The sequence below is a fragment of the Sciurus carolinensis genome, chromosome 1, assembly GCF_902686445.1.
Source record: "Sciurus carolinensis chromosome 1, mSciCar1.2, whole genome shotgun sequence".
Lineage (NCBI taxonomy): Eukaryota > Metazoa > Chordata > Mammalia > Rodentia > Sciuridae > Sciurus > Sciurus carolinensis.
In genome coordinates, this window is record NC_062213.1 from 108779797 (window position 1) to 108791978 (window position 12182).

Consider the following 12182-nt stretch of genomic DNA (forward strand, 5'->3'; position numbering starts at 1 on the left):
GCGGGGCAGAGGCCGAGTCCTGGGGGTCCCGCCCGCTCCGGTCACCGCCCACTCCTCTGCAGTCCAGGCAGCTCCCGGAGACTCTCCCTCAGCCCGGGGCAAGCGCCCCAGGTCTCCGGCCCGCAGCAGGGGCGACCTGTGGCCTGGGGCCAGGGCCGGAGGCGGGCCGAGCCAAGGGCCGCCCCCGGGCCGACCCTCCCCCTGCCGGGCCCGCCCTCCCCGCCGCGGCGCTGAAGGAGGGCGGGGCCCCTCGGGTCAGTCTCAGCCTCCGGCACCGGCCGCGCAGCTGGAGGCGGCGGAGCGGAAGGTATGGGGGTCCGGGCTGGGGGCGGCGGGCGTCCTGGGAACTCGTTCCCGGGAGAACACTTTCTTCCTCTCTGCTCGCCGGGAGCTCGGGCGGGGTTCGCAAGGGGCTCCGGCCCGAGTGCGGGCCGCGTTTCCTCCCCTTGGACGCGGCGTCCGGGCTGCGCGGGGGTCCGGCCTGGCCGGCCCCTCCCCGGGCTGCAGCGAGGGGGCCCCCGGAACGGCCTGGCAGCGACTCTCTCATGTGGAGGTCCTGACTCGAGCCCTTTCTCTTCCCTCCCTGCTTCCTCGAACCTTCCCTGCGGGACGAAGGGGCGGCTTGGATCTCCGCGGGGGAACCCAGCCCAGTCGCTCTAGCTCCTGCAGGCTGGACGGCCCGACGCGGACCTGGCCTGGGGTGGTGGGGGTGGGCTGGGAATTCTCCCAGGCCGGGACGGTGGAATGGCGGGAATAGGGGCGCGGTGTGACCCTTGGGGTCTGCCACTGCTCGGTGGGGGCTGGACGCCGCCCTCGACAGTTCTTGGAGCCTGCCTGGGGCAGGGAGTAGGGGAGACCGGGAAGGATCCAGCGCGCGCGTGTGTGCGCGTGCTCATGTGAGTGTGTGCGAAGGAATCTCTTCCCTCCACACTCCCCAATCAGCCCAAAGAGTTATCTTGGGTGTGTAGGCTGAGGAGCTTGCGGCAGAGAGTTCTCTCAGTTGTGGCTTTAAAAAGTTGAGGAAAAGGTGTCACCTGAAGAGCGAGTCTTTCCCAAACTTAATGGGAAGTGAGCCGGGTACAAGGCCCCACTGGATCATCGGGAAAATCAAGAGGATGGTTGAGGAGAGAGGGCTACTTATCCACAGTATCTTGTCTCAAGGGAGGCGCCAGAAGTTCCAGGCTCTGTTCCAGCTCCACTTCAGTCTCTGCGTGGGGTTTGGTTGCCCCTCTTAGGGTCAGTGGGGCAGTTCCTCTGGGGCTGCCTCTCACAGGGAACTGTTGTCCATGCCATCTTCGCCTTCGGCCTTGTGTCCTGGTCTGGCCTGGGCTGCTTGTTCTTCTGGCCAAACCAGAGCCTGCAGGGAAAGTCTTCTAACTGAGATGGGGGGGGTTCCAGGTCACTTCTGGCCTCTGCCTCTCACCATCTGGTGCCAGTTGCCTTGCTGGGGGATGGCAGTGGCGGACTCATGCCTAAGTGACTGGTAGTCCAGTAGTGATTGCTGTCTTCAGCACTGCCCAGGTTAGAGTTACCCTCGCCCCTGTTTACACAGCTGAATGAGTTGAACTAATGGAAGTAGGTCGGGGAGTGGGAAGAAATCCTAGTCTACCTGGGTAGACTTTTCAAGGAACCCCTGTTTGGAGGAGATGTGCTGGCAGGGCACATCTTCCCTGTCATTTGGGGTATCAGGAAGAGCGTCTTTGTGATCCGGAGAGTGTGGCTCCTATAAATTCTCAGTGACTCATGTCCTCTTCCCCCACATCCCAGTTTTGTGAATGTGTATGTGAAGGAGAGGGAGGGGCCACCCAGCATCCCACTGTGGAAAAGAAACAGCCTGGGGCTAGAGTATTCTGCTTCCTAAAAAGCAGACCGAGGCTATAGTGTGAGGTTGTGGAATGCAGGGACTAGAAGAGCTCAGCCCAGCTTGACAGGATGTGGGACTGAGAGAAAAAGCTAGATTTGAGGCAGAGATCAGGTTACCTACCATCCCCTGTGCTCCCTGCCTAGTTGGTGCAGGGACTGGCCCTCATTTGTCATTTCTTTTGGGGCTCCTCCCAGCCCAGGCTGTAGCCCCCTCCCTCTTCCCAACAGCCTAGATTTCATCTCAGCTCCAGAGCCCGCCCTCTTTTCCTCACAGGCTGCAGGGCTGGGAACCTAGCTGGGTGGAGGTCAGCTCCCCTCCCTGGGGAAGGAGGAAGTGCGGGAAGCTGTGAAGGTGTGATGAACTGCAGGTGTGATGAACTGCTTGTTCATGTGTGTTGGTGTTGAGGGACACATGCTAACCCTGGGAAGCTGACTCCTTGCCCTGAGTCACAGGGAGAGATGGGCAGGGCCTAAAAGTGAGCTGGACAGAGGGAGGAAGGGGTTGTTCCAGAGTGGGTGGAGGTGATTCCCTAGTGGATTATTCTGTCGCCGGGCTGTGCTGGATGTGTGGCTCCCTACAGTGTGGTCATTGTCCCCTGCCGGGGGCTGAGTAACCAGTGTTGCCACCAGGCCCCAGGAGGAAAGGGGGAGGAAGGCAGGCTGCCCGAATGTGAGCTGTGGGCACTGCCTGGACTGAGCCTCCTTTGTGTGACTCCAAGCTTTGGGGACTGGGTGGGGTGGGTCAGGGAAGCCGACTGGCTGCTGCCACTGTCCTCTGTCTGGGTTTCCCTGCTTCTGCTCTCCTTCCTACCTCCAAGGTGACATGTAGAAAGGCACAGACTCTGGAGACATACAGCCCTGCTTTGAGTGCTGTCCCTGAAACTCTGATTGTCTAACCCTCGGTGAGTTTCCTTGTTGGTCAAAATGGGAAGTGCACCATCCACCTAACAAGCCAATGGGACTTGAGGGAAATAATTTTTGTCAAAATACCCAACATAGAGCGGGGCACCAAGGGGCTCTATAAATATTCCCTCCCTTACCTACCAGCCCCCCAGTAGGTGGGTTCTGCTATTCTCTGGTTTTGTAGAGTGACTCCTTGTTTGTGACTAGGCAGGCGTGACTCAAGCCGACGGACAATCTGTTCTAGATTGCACCTTTGCAATTATTAAACCTTGAATGTATCAGAATCTTGGTGACAAATTAAATGTCTCATGACCCCAATATGCAAAGCAGATAAAAGCTTACTTTTCTGGAGGCATCCCTGACCACCTTGCTGGGTGTTTCCCCTCAGTTGAGTGGATAACGCTGAAAATCATGTTCTCTGGCTCCCAAGTGGGTTCTTCCACCTCCCACTGCTGTATTTTAACCCACTGGAGAAGATCTATCCCAGCCCAGAGATTAGGAATCTTAAACTCTGTTTCCTATAGGATTGGTGCTTGGCAAGAACATGCCGGAGCAAGCCCCCTTTTCTATTTTCCCAGCCTTTGCCTCCGTTTGTGGGGAGGTTTTGGAGGCCCCAGAGCAGTTTTTGGACTTCCTAGTTTTTTTCTAAATCCCCACTGCCTCTTGTTTGCCAGCCCCAGCCATGGCTGCAATCCGAAAGAAGCTGGTGATTGTGGGGGATGGTGCCTGCGGAAAGACCTGCCTCCTCATTGTCTTCAGCAAGGATCAGTTTCCAGAGGTCTACGTCCCCACTGTCTTTGAGAACTACATCGCAGATATTGAGGTGGATGGCAAACAGGTGAAAGCCAAGAGCCCTTTCCTATTCTGCCTTGGAACAATGTCCCTGGTCATGGAGAGGCCTTGTATGTCCTTCCTTACCACGCGCTCACATCCTTGTTTCATTTTCCCTGCTGGAACAAGTAAAAGTTGGGAAATGATACTGCAGTCTTAGAAAACCTGGATATAATCAGGTGTGGTGGTACTTGCCTGTCCGTGCCAGCTACACAGAAGGCTGAAGCAAGATCACAAGTTTGAGGCCAGTGTGGGTAACTTATCCAGACCCTATCTAAAGTAAAAAGGGCTGGGGTGTGGCTCATTGGTAGAGTATTTGCCTAGCATGCATGAGGCCCTGAGTTAATCCCCAGTACCACAAAGAAAACAACCTGGATATATTTTCTGATTCTGCCACATACTGGCTTTGAAATCTGGGCCAAGTGTCTTTGCTTCTGGGTTTTAACTCCCCACCACTACAAAATGGTGATGATGGCAAGACTTACCCCAAAGGAATGTGAGATTTAAAATGGTATTCATGATAGCAATTCATTTGAGATTCCAAAGGTCAAATACATTATAGTATTTTTTGGCGGGGGGCACTGGAGATTGAACCCAGAAACATTTTGCCCCAGCCCTTTTTACGTTTTAAAAAAATTTGAGACAAGGTCTTGCCAAGTTGCCCAGGCTGGCCTTGACCTTGGGAATTCTGCCTCAGCCTCCCACATTGCTGGGTTTACAAGTGTGTACCAGTATGCCCAGTTTACATCTTAGATCTTTAAGAAAAACTCACCTAAGTGTGTTGTGTGACCATGGTTAATAAAGAGTGCCTGGTACGGAGCTGGTGCAGGATAGATATCATTAAGTCTAAAGGACCAGTGGTTTGAGACGACCTCTGGGTGGCAGATTGGGGCCCTTGGGTCAGCTACTCACTGCCTGTTTGTCAGGTGGAGCTGGCTCTCTGGGACACAGCAGGGCAGGAAGACTATGATCGCCTTCGGCCTCTCTCCTATCCAGACACGGATGTCATCCTCATGTGCTTCTCGATTGACAGCCCCGACAGCCTGGGTGAGGACTTTGGAGGGAGGGGATGGAGACCCTTTGGAGTCAGCTGTCTTCAGAGGCTATGGGCAAGGGGTTACCAGGGCCTTTTAGGCCCTGCTGTCTCCTTTGTTGTGGCATCTCTGGTCTTTGGAAGGGCTTGGGGATGATGTACTACACGAAAGGGGTTTTGAGCTATGAAGGGGATCGTCAGTCTTTGAGACTGCTATGGGAAGACCAAGGCTTACATGCTTAAGCTGAGGCACCTGTTGGGACATTCTGTGCAGAAAACATTCCTGAGAAGTGGACCCCGGAGGTGAAGCACTTCTGCCCCAACGTACCCATCATCCTAGTGGGGAATAAGAAGGACCTGAGGCAAGATGAGCATACCAGGAGAGAGCTGGCCAAGATGAAGCAGGTGGGTGGGGCCGCCTGTCAGGGAACCCTCTGAGGGGTTGCAGCCTGGGGCAGAAGGGAACTTTCCCTTCAGCTGACTGTCTTGTGTGTTAAGAGGTCACAGTGATGTCTACCTCCTACTCTCCCACCTGTGCCCTGCTAAGAACCAGAAGGAACCTCAATGTCTAATCAAATGACCAAGAGAATGAAGTGACTTGTTCAAGGTCACTTGGCATTTTCATTTATTCCAGTTTATTGTTCTGTCTTTGGAACTGGGGCTACTAAGATGAATAAGGAAGTCCCTGTCCACAGGGAGATAGCTTATGTTTCACTTGGGGTATGCAGGCTGCGCCATCAGTGTACCTGAAGAGGAAGGGCATCATCATTGTCTGAAGAAGGGCTCAGGTGGCAAGGGAGTTGGTTTATTCAGGGTCTAAGTGGCCCTCTGACCAGAGGACCTGTTTATTAGAGGAAGCTGCCAGGGTATGGAATAGACACTATCTTGAGAGAATGATTATATAAGGCAAGGCTTTAAACTGGGGACAGATGTCGGGTGTGCTTGTCAAAAAGATATTTTAGCAGGCAGAGGATGGTTTGGAGGAAAGGGTGGATGGAGGCAGGGAGGTCAGTTAGGAGGTAGCCAACACATTCAGGCAAGGCAAATGTGTACACAGGGTGTGGGACTAGGTAGGAGAGTAGGGGATAGACTGGAGAGTACTTTGAATGTAAACGAAGCTTAGGATCCCTGCTCAGGGCAACTGGGGCCTGGATACTTTGTGGGCTCAGGGATGAAGGAGGTATTTGTCATAGTTACTATACTTATGGGTGGTGTGGTGAGAGGTGCGTATAGCCACTAGCGTCCTCTGCCTTATCTTCTGTCTTCTCAGGAACCCGTTCGATCTGAGGAAGGCCGGGACATGGCAAATCGCATCAGTGCCTTTGGCTACCTTGAGTGCTCCGCCAAGACCAAGGAGGGAGTGCGTGAGGTTTTTGAGATGGCCACTCGGGCTGGCCTCCAGGTCCGCAAGAATAAGCGCCGGAGGGGCTGTCCCATTCTCTGAGAACCCAATGGCCTCCTATTGCCCCCTTCCTTCACAGGGGCTTAGTGATTACTCACCTGTCCTTGAACTCCACCCTTACGACTCCATGCTGAAGGGTCCCTTTTTCAGTTCCCCCCTGCCCAGGACTGCATCAAGTTTCCCTAGTCCCCAAAGTGGTGGTGGTGGTGGTGGTGGTGGGGCTGCCCTCCCTCCCTGTCCTCTGGGAACTGGGCCTGTGCCCTACCCTCCCTGAGCAGAGTCCCTTCTGCTGCCCTGGTCCAGGGGTAGGGCCCTTGGTCCCTTTGGCCCTCCCCAGAGGATGGTCACACACCAGCACTTTATATACTTCTGGCTCAGAGGAGCATTTCTAGGGTAGGTGAACTAGGGTTTCTCCTTTGGGCAAGGGCCTCGTCTCTGACTGCATGAATAAAGGCCACAGGTTCCAACATGTGTGGCAGCTTCCCATCTCCCTTGTCTAGTTTCTATTTTGGCTACAAGCTGGGAGTCCCATCTCTCTCCAATTCCAAGTTGCTTGCCAGACTGGCCCCCTGTTGGCAAAGGCAGGACTAGGGTGGAAGGGTGGAGTCTTAGAGCAGATGAGGTCATGCCTGGCTCAGCCTAAGAGCCTGGTGAGGGGCGTGGTCTCTGGCCCGGACTAAACTTAGAAACCTGTGGGTGGCTTCCCTGCCCACTGAGTTTCCTCCCCTGGACATGGGGGCTATGGGGAGATGTAGTCCTGGACAGGGTGTGACAGTCTCACCCTCTTGCAGGGTCAGCTTGGGGACACAGGAAGCTGGGGCCAAGCTGAGGAGACATGATCAAGAGGCTTTTGCATAGAACAAGATTTTGTTTTCAGAGTTTTTCTTCCTCCCCCTTCCCCCATTGTTAGCAGCTTGATGTGTCATTCTCCCCAGCAGGGGAAGGGGTGGAATGGCTTGGTTGTAAACACCCTCCCCCAGCCTTCCTGTCCCTTGGAGGGGCAGCTCAGCTGGGTTCTGGTTCAGGGTTGGGTGGCAGCGGGTTAAGGCTTGGCTGGTGTGAGAAGGCAGGCAGCTGAGTCTTCAGAGCTCATTCCTCCACTCGGGCTCCACTTGCAGGGACAGGCCCCCTTCACTCTCCTGCTCCTGGGGGAGATAGTCGTGATTGTGGAGCCCTAGAAAGAAAGGAGGTATGTTTGTCTTTTTTACCTTCTTTTCCACCATTGTCCCCAGCCTGGCCCAACCATACCTGAGGTAGAGGGGCTGAGCTTGCTCAGATCTTGAAGTAAGTTCTGTCCATTCTGTAGGTCCAGTTTGGCAGGAAAGGGACATCCGGTGTACCCTCCATTTTCTTTACAGAACTCCAGGAATCTGTGGGGTACAGAGATGTTGGCACACACAGCTGTGCAGGCCTGGGTGAAAAGTGCCAGTGCAGGCTAGAGGTCAGGCCTGGGTCCTGCAGTAGCTGAGCCAGAGTTGCTCAAGCTCTGAATGTCAGCTCACTTACAAATAAGATGGAGGTTTTATGAAGATTAACTAATCTGGTGATTGAGCCATAAGCAAGTACTAATGCAGAAACACCTGCCTAAGCTGGGGCTTGTGGTCACCAAGAGGGATTACAGGGTGGGAATGCTCACGCTTTCCAGTCGGGGTCGTGGCCCAAGAGAAGGGGGTTGCCCACTATGATGAGCAAAGCCTTTGCCCTGGTCACAGCCACGTTGAACCTCTGGAAGGAAAAGTGGTGGGGTCATGGGAGGGAAGAGCCTGAGGAGGGAAGAATTCCTGCCACCCACCAGCCCTCCAACCTTGGGGTTCTTAAGGAAACCCAGGTTAAAGTCCAGATCCAGCTGCACAAAGCTCTGGCTGCTTCGCACGGTAGAGATGAGGACCACACTGCGTTCTTGGCCTTGGAATTCTTCCACAGAGCCCACCTAGTGGGGAAGAGAGGTAGGGCCTGAGAATAGGTGGGTCTGAGGGGAACTTAAGGGGCAACTCCTGCCCCGTGGAGCTTGAGCTGAGAGGATACACTGCCAATTGTCGATCAGTGGCCGAGTCCTGCCACAGGGGATAGGAGGCATGCTCAGGAAGCAGAAATCTCAAGAGCACAGCCAGCTATGGGATCCCAGCTATGGGATCGGGGCCTGTGAAGTGTTCAGAGCAAAGAAAACAGTGTTGCAAAGAACATGGTAACTAGAAGCAGTGTTTCTGAAACTTTCCTGAAGATAATCAGTGAGTATTTAAAACTAAACAACCCTGGGCCCTAACCCAGACCTCCTGATCAAAATTTTCCAAGGGAGAGGTCTCCAAATCTTGAAGGAGTAGGTTTCAACACTGGCTGTACATCAGAATCACCTGAGGAACTGTAAAAAATACTAGTGCCCTGGCTCTGCCCCCAGAATCTGTGTTAATTAGCTGGGCAGGGCCCTGGTAGTATTAAAAGCCCTCCAGGTGATTTTTATCTGCATTCAGTGTTGAGAATCACCAACTCAGAGCAAGTGGTAAGCTACTGAGGGTGGAGGTGGGGCAACAGTATCACATGACAGGTGGGGGTAGGCTGTGGCGTTTGGACTTCATTCTTAGGGCAAAGACCTCAAACCAGCCCAATCACAATGACACAGGAGCCTGTTAAACATGCAGGCTTCCTGATCCCATGTCAGAACTACAAGCTGGGACTTTGAGAAGCAAGAGGCCCGGGGAGAAACACAGTTCTATCCCAAGGCAGGGGAGATAGGACAGGGACATGGGCTGGACTGCAGCGGTGGCACAGGAGCTGAGGTCTCTGAATTGGGGAAGTGAGGAGTACAAAGAAGGTGAGAGTCAATGTTGAACAGAGTGTCACCTTCAAGTCCTTGATGTCATCCAGTCCCCGAAGCTCCCTGTCAAGTTTGGTGATGCAATAACGGATTTTTTCCACCTGGAGGAAAGGGAAAGGTGTCTTTCTCTCATGCTGTCACCTCAATGCAAGAGGAAGCCAGGCGGAGGCCAGGGAGCTGGGGAGCAAAGAGGGATGAAGCAGCTGACCTCTGTACTCTTCTGAGACATGGGGCAAGCAAAGGCCAGGGCTGTTAAAGAGTTACACCTGGGGGCGGGTCTCAACCTTGTGGGAACTGAGGGCCTGACCTGCTTCCGGTATGGGGAGATGACTCCAACACTTCGTGGGCTCAGTCGGGCTTTCCCCTTCTTAGAGGAAGGGGCCAGGAGCAGCTTCAGGTAAGAAGTCACTGTGGCAGCCTCTTCTGGGTTGAAGAAGGATGGGCTATTGCCCTCACGCTCATCTTTGCCCATCACACCATGGAAGATGATGGGAAATCCCTGGTCATGGAGTCAGAAGAAACCCTCAGCTGGACTTCCCTGCCTCCCATCCCTCCCACTCTGAAACCCTTCCAGGAAATAGAAGCTCAGGCCAAGGTGACAACTGGGGGGACTTCTGGTGTCTATTCACTCAGAGCCTCTTCCTACCTTCAGTATGGAAGTCAAGATATGGGGGTGGGGGCCTGGCCCTGCTCTGTCCAGCCTCACCTGCCGAGGCAGACCCTCCCAGCGGCAGAAGCGCTCTCGATCCACCACATCTGCACAGGCCTGCAGCTCTCCATCATAGTAGAGTTGGTTGGGAATATCCAGGATGGTGGGATGAGACCTGGGAGGCAGGAGGAAGGGAGAGCCAGACCAAGGGCTGGATTACTTCTGTCCTGCCCTGGGGGGGACTCAGCTCTACTGGCTTTGGGCCCACACATGACCCTCTTCCTGCATAGCAGAACACATTCACCTGCAACCTCTGCTGCCAGGCATTGCAAACCACATAAAGCAGAACTTGTGGGTCCACAGGGATCCAGTGACCAGCCAAACTATTATTTTTTCAAGTTACTTTTAAAAACTAAGAAATTAGAGACTCTCAGGTTTCAATTTTGCCAAGGAAAGGCAGTACAAAAACAATGTATCACTTCCTATCACCGTTATTTGAGAGTATGTTAAATCCAAAAATAAAAGTAATAATGACATAATAACATTTCCTTTCTGCAACTACCCTATCTGGTACTCATCCAAGCATTTTTGATGTCTGAACTTATTTACTAAAAGAAGTATATAAACTGGGCGTGGTGCTGTGTGCTTATAGTTCCAGCTACTCAAGAGGCTGAGGCAGGATGATTGCCTGAGGCCTGCCTAGGCAACAAAGCTGAGCCAGTCTCCTAAAAAACAAAATAGGGCTGGGGATGTAACTCTGTGGTAGAGTTCTTGCCTGGCATGCCTGTGGCCCTGGGTTCAGTCAATCCCCACCACTGCAAAACAACCAACCAACCCCCAATAGCCCTCTAATTTGAACGATAATACATTTATGAAAAACACTATTATTGTTCTCATTTCTCATTGGACTGCTTGGAAACGTCATCTGAGACCCACATCAAACATCCTAGTGTCTGACCACCCCCAATATATAAATAGGCTCACTAGTCCAGGATGAAACCGCTTACTAAGTCTCAGGGACAAAAGTGATGGGGCTAGAGAGGAGACCCGGTTTAGTCTTTCTGCATCACACAGGCTCTGAGCACCAGGAATGCAGACCACAACCTCCAGCTGGGGTGCAGAGGGTGTGAAGGCATGAGCTAGCAGTAGCGGTGAAGGTGTGGGGATACCTGTAGTTGCGTAGCAGCTTGGTTATGAACTGGGGATCATAGCCATCAGGGCCCTTCTTGTACAGGGCATTGAAGGTGAGCAGCCGCTCCAGCAGCGAGTACCCCAGCCCATACTTCTGTGTCAGTGGGGAACGCAGTACAGGTCCTAGCTGCCGAGGGTCTCCAGCCAGCACCAGCTGCCCTCCTGGATTGCCTGTTTCCTTAACTTCCATCAGTCCTAGAAGGCAAGGGTGGTATGGGGAGAAAGGTAAGTGGTGGGACCTCCCCAACCCATGCAGGGTAGTGCGCCTACAGCCCACCCTGAGCCCCTCACCTGCTATGGCCACCAGACTCTCAGGTTCCATGCAGTGGCCAGCCTCATCGATGAAGATGTGTGTGAAGTGATCGATGGGAAACTGGGCTGACACCAACCTGGGAGGTGTCAGGCCAGGCAGGGGTCACCCCCAGGCATCCAACTACCAAACCTGAACACTCAACCAATCTGGTCCCTCACCTCACCCCCAGGAACCCTTCTTCCCCATCTTCCCAGCCCTCTATCCTTTTATTTACACTTAGGATTAAGAGACACACACACTCCCCACCTGCTGGCAGTGATGAGGGTGGTAATTAAGACGCGATATTCCTGCAGTTGCTTTTTGGCAGGAAACACATACTCCCCTTTTTTTGCATCCCAGTTACAGTAGGGCTGTGGATTGTAAAGGGACAAGAGGAATCAGTTCTACCCATGCCCGCCCTCACTCTGACTCTGGGCAGCTAAAATACTTTAGCTACCTCCCCCGCTTTTGGGAGGGGGGTACCAGGGATTGAACTCAGGGGCGCTCATTAACCACTAAGCCACATCCCCAGTCCTGTTTTGTATTTTTTAGAGATAGGTCTCACTGAGTTGCTTAGTGCCTTGCTTTTGCTCAGGCTGGCTTTGAACTCATGATCTTCCTGCCTTAACCTCTAGAGCTACTGTGATTACAGGTGTGTGCTCCCAGCTCCTCCCTCACAGACAAGGAAATTGAGGCCCAGAGAGGAGTTTTCACCCATCCATGGTCACAGAGAAAGGATCCAAGTCTCTAGTTTTCTGGTTTGCCTCAAAAGTCTCTTAGGTATCTGCCATTCCTTGGCCCTCTACACTTCCCTTACCTTAATGTCCTCAGGTACCATTCGGATGTCCCTGCTGGGAGCCAGGAGGCGGTAGATGGAGCTGGGCAGGTGGACTCGGAGCCGCTGACAGAGAAGGTCAGCACCCGAGTTGGATGGAGCGCAGGCCAGGATGTGAGCTTTGGGCAAGTGCTTCACCACCTGAGATGTGGATAGGCAGAGTGCAGGAAGCAGATTCCTGAGATTCTGGTGACTCAGGCTGGGGTAGTGCAGCATATGCCTCCCATAGCCAAGGGAGGTACTGATACAAAAGGCAAGTTCTATCCCTGAGTCCTGCTAGTCCAATTAGCACTTTGATGCAGGATAACAACTGCAGTAAACACCCAAGTCCATGAAGACTGAAATGCAAATGGTGACTCCAAAAGCCATAC

The 12182-nt window shown here is 53.5% G+C and overlaps 2 protein-coding genes across 4 annotated transcripts in view; one reads left to right on the forward strand and one right to left on the reverse strand.

The window, feature by feature from the left end:
• Positions 1-6518, forward strand: Rhoc (ras homolog family member C). The gene is made up of 5 exons (XM_047559820.1): positions 1-307; positions 3441-3604; positions 4524-4644; positions 4905-5035; positions 5901-6518. The coding sequence occupies exons 2-5, from the start codon at positions 3449-3451 to the stop codon at positions 6072-6074; spliced, it is 582 nt and encodes a 193-aa protein (XP_047415776.1). The 5' UTR covers positions 1-307; positions 3441-3448; the 3' UTR covers positions 6075-6518.
• The window catches only part of Mov10 (Mov10 RISC complex RNA helicase), a 25576-nt gene continuing 18644 nt past the window's right edge, over positions 5251-12182 (reverse strand). For all 3 annotated transcript variants that reach the window (XM_047559817.1, XM_047559818.1, XM_047559819.1), the window contains exons 11-21: positions 11794-11952; positions 11244-11347; positions 10976-11073; positions 10663-10879; positions 9551-9668; positions 9152-9343; positions 8871-8945; positions 7837-7962; positions 7669-7757; positions 7281-7402; positions 5251-7206 (exon numbers count right to left, since the gene is read on the reverse strand). In XM_047559817.1, the coding sequence (XP_047415773.1) occupies positions 7115-7206; positions 7281-7402; positions 7669-7757; positions 7837-7962; positions 8871-8945; positions 9152-9343; positions 9551-9668; positions 10663-10879; positions 10976-11073; positions 11244-11347; positions 11794-11952 (1392 nt within the window). In that variant the 3' untranslated portion in view covers positions 5251-7114. The remainder of the gene's footprint in view (positions 7207-7280; positions 7403-7668; positions 7758-7836; positions 7963-8870; positions 8946-9151; positions 9344-9550; positions 9669-10662; positions 10880-10975; positions 11074-11243; positions 11348-11793; positions 11953-12182) is intronic.

Bases quoted from the DNA above. Each gene is read 5' to 3' on its own strand.
- Rhoc (XM_047559820.1), top strand. From the start codon at position 3,449: ATGGCTGCAATCCGAAAGAAGCTGGTGATTGTGGGGGATGGTGCCTGC. The intron at 3,605-4,523 runs GTGAAAGCCAAG...CCTGTTTGTCAG, and splicing joins TTGAGGTGGATGGCAAACAG to GTGGAGCTGGCTCTCTGGGA. The intron at 5,036-5,900 runs GTGGGTGGGGCC...CTGTCTTCTCAG, and splicing joins AGCTGGCCAAGATGAAGCAG to GAACCCGTTCGATCTGAGGA.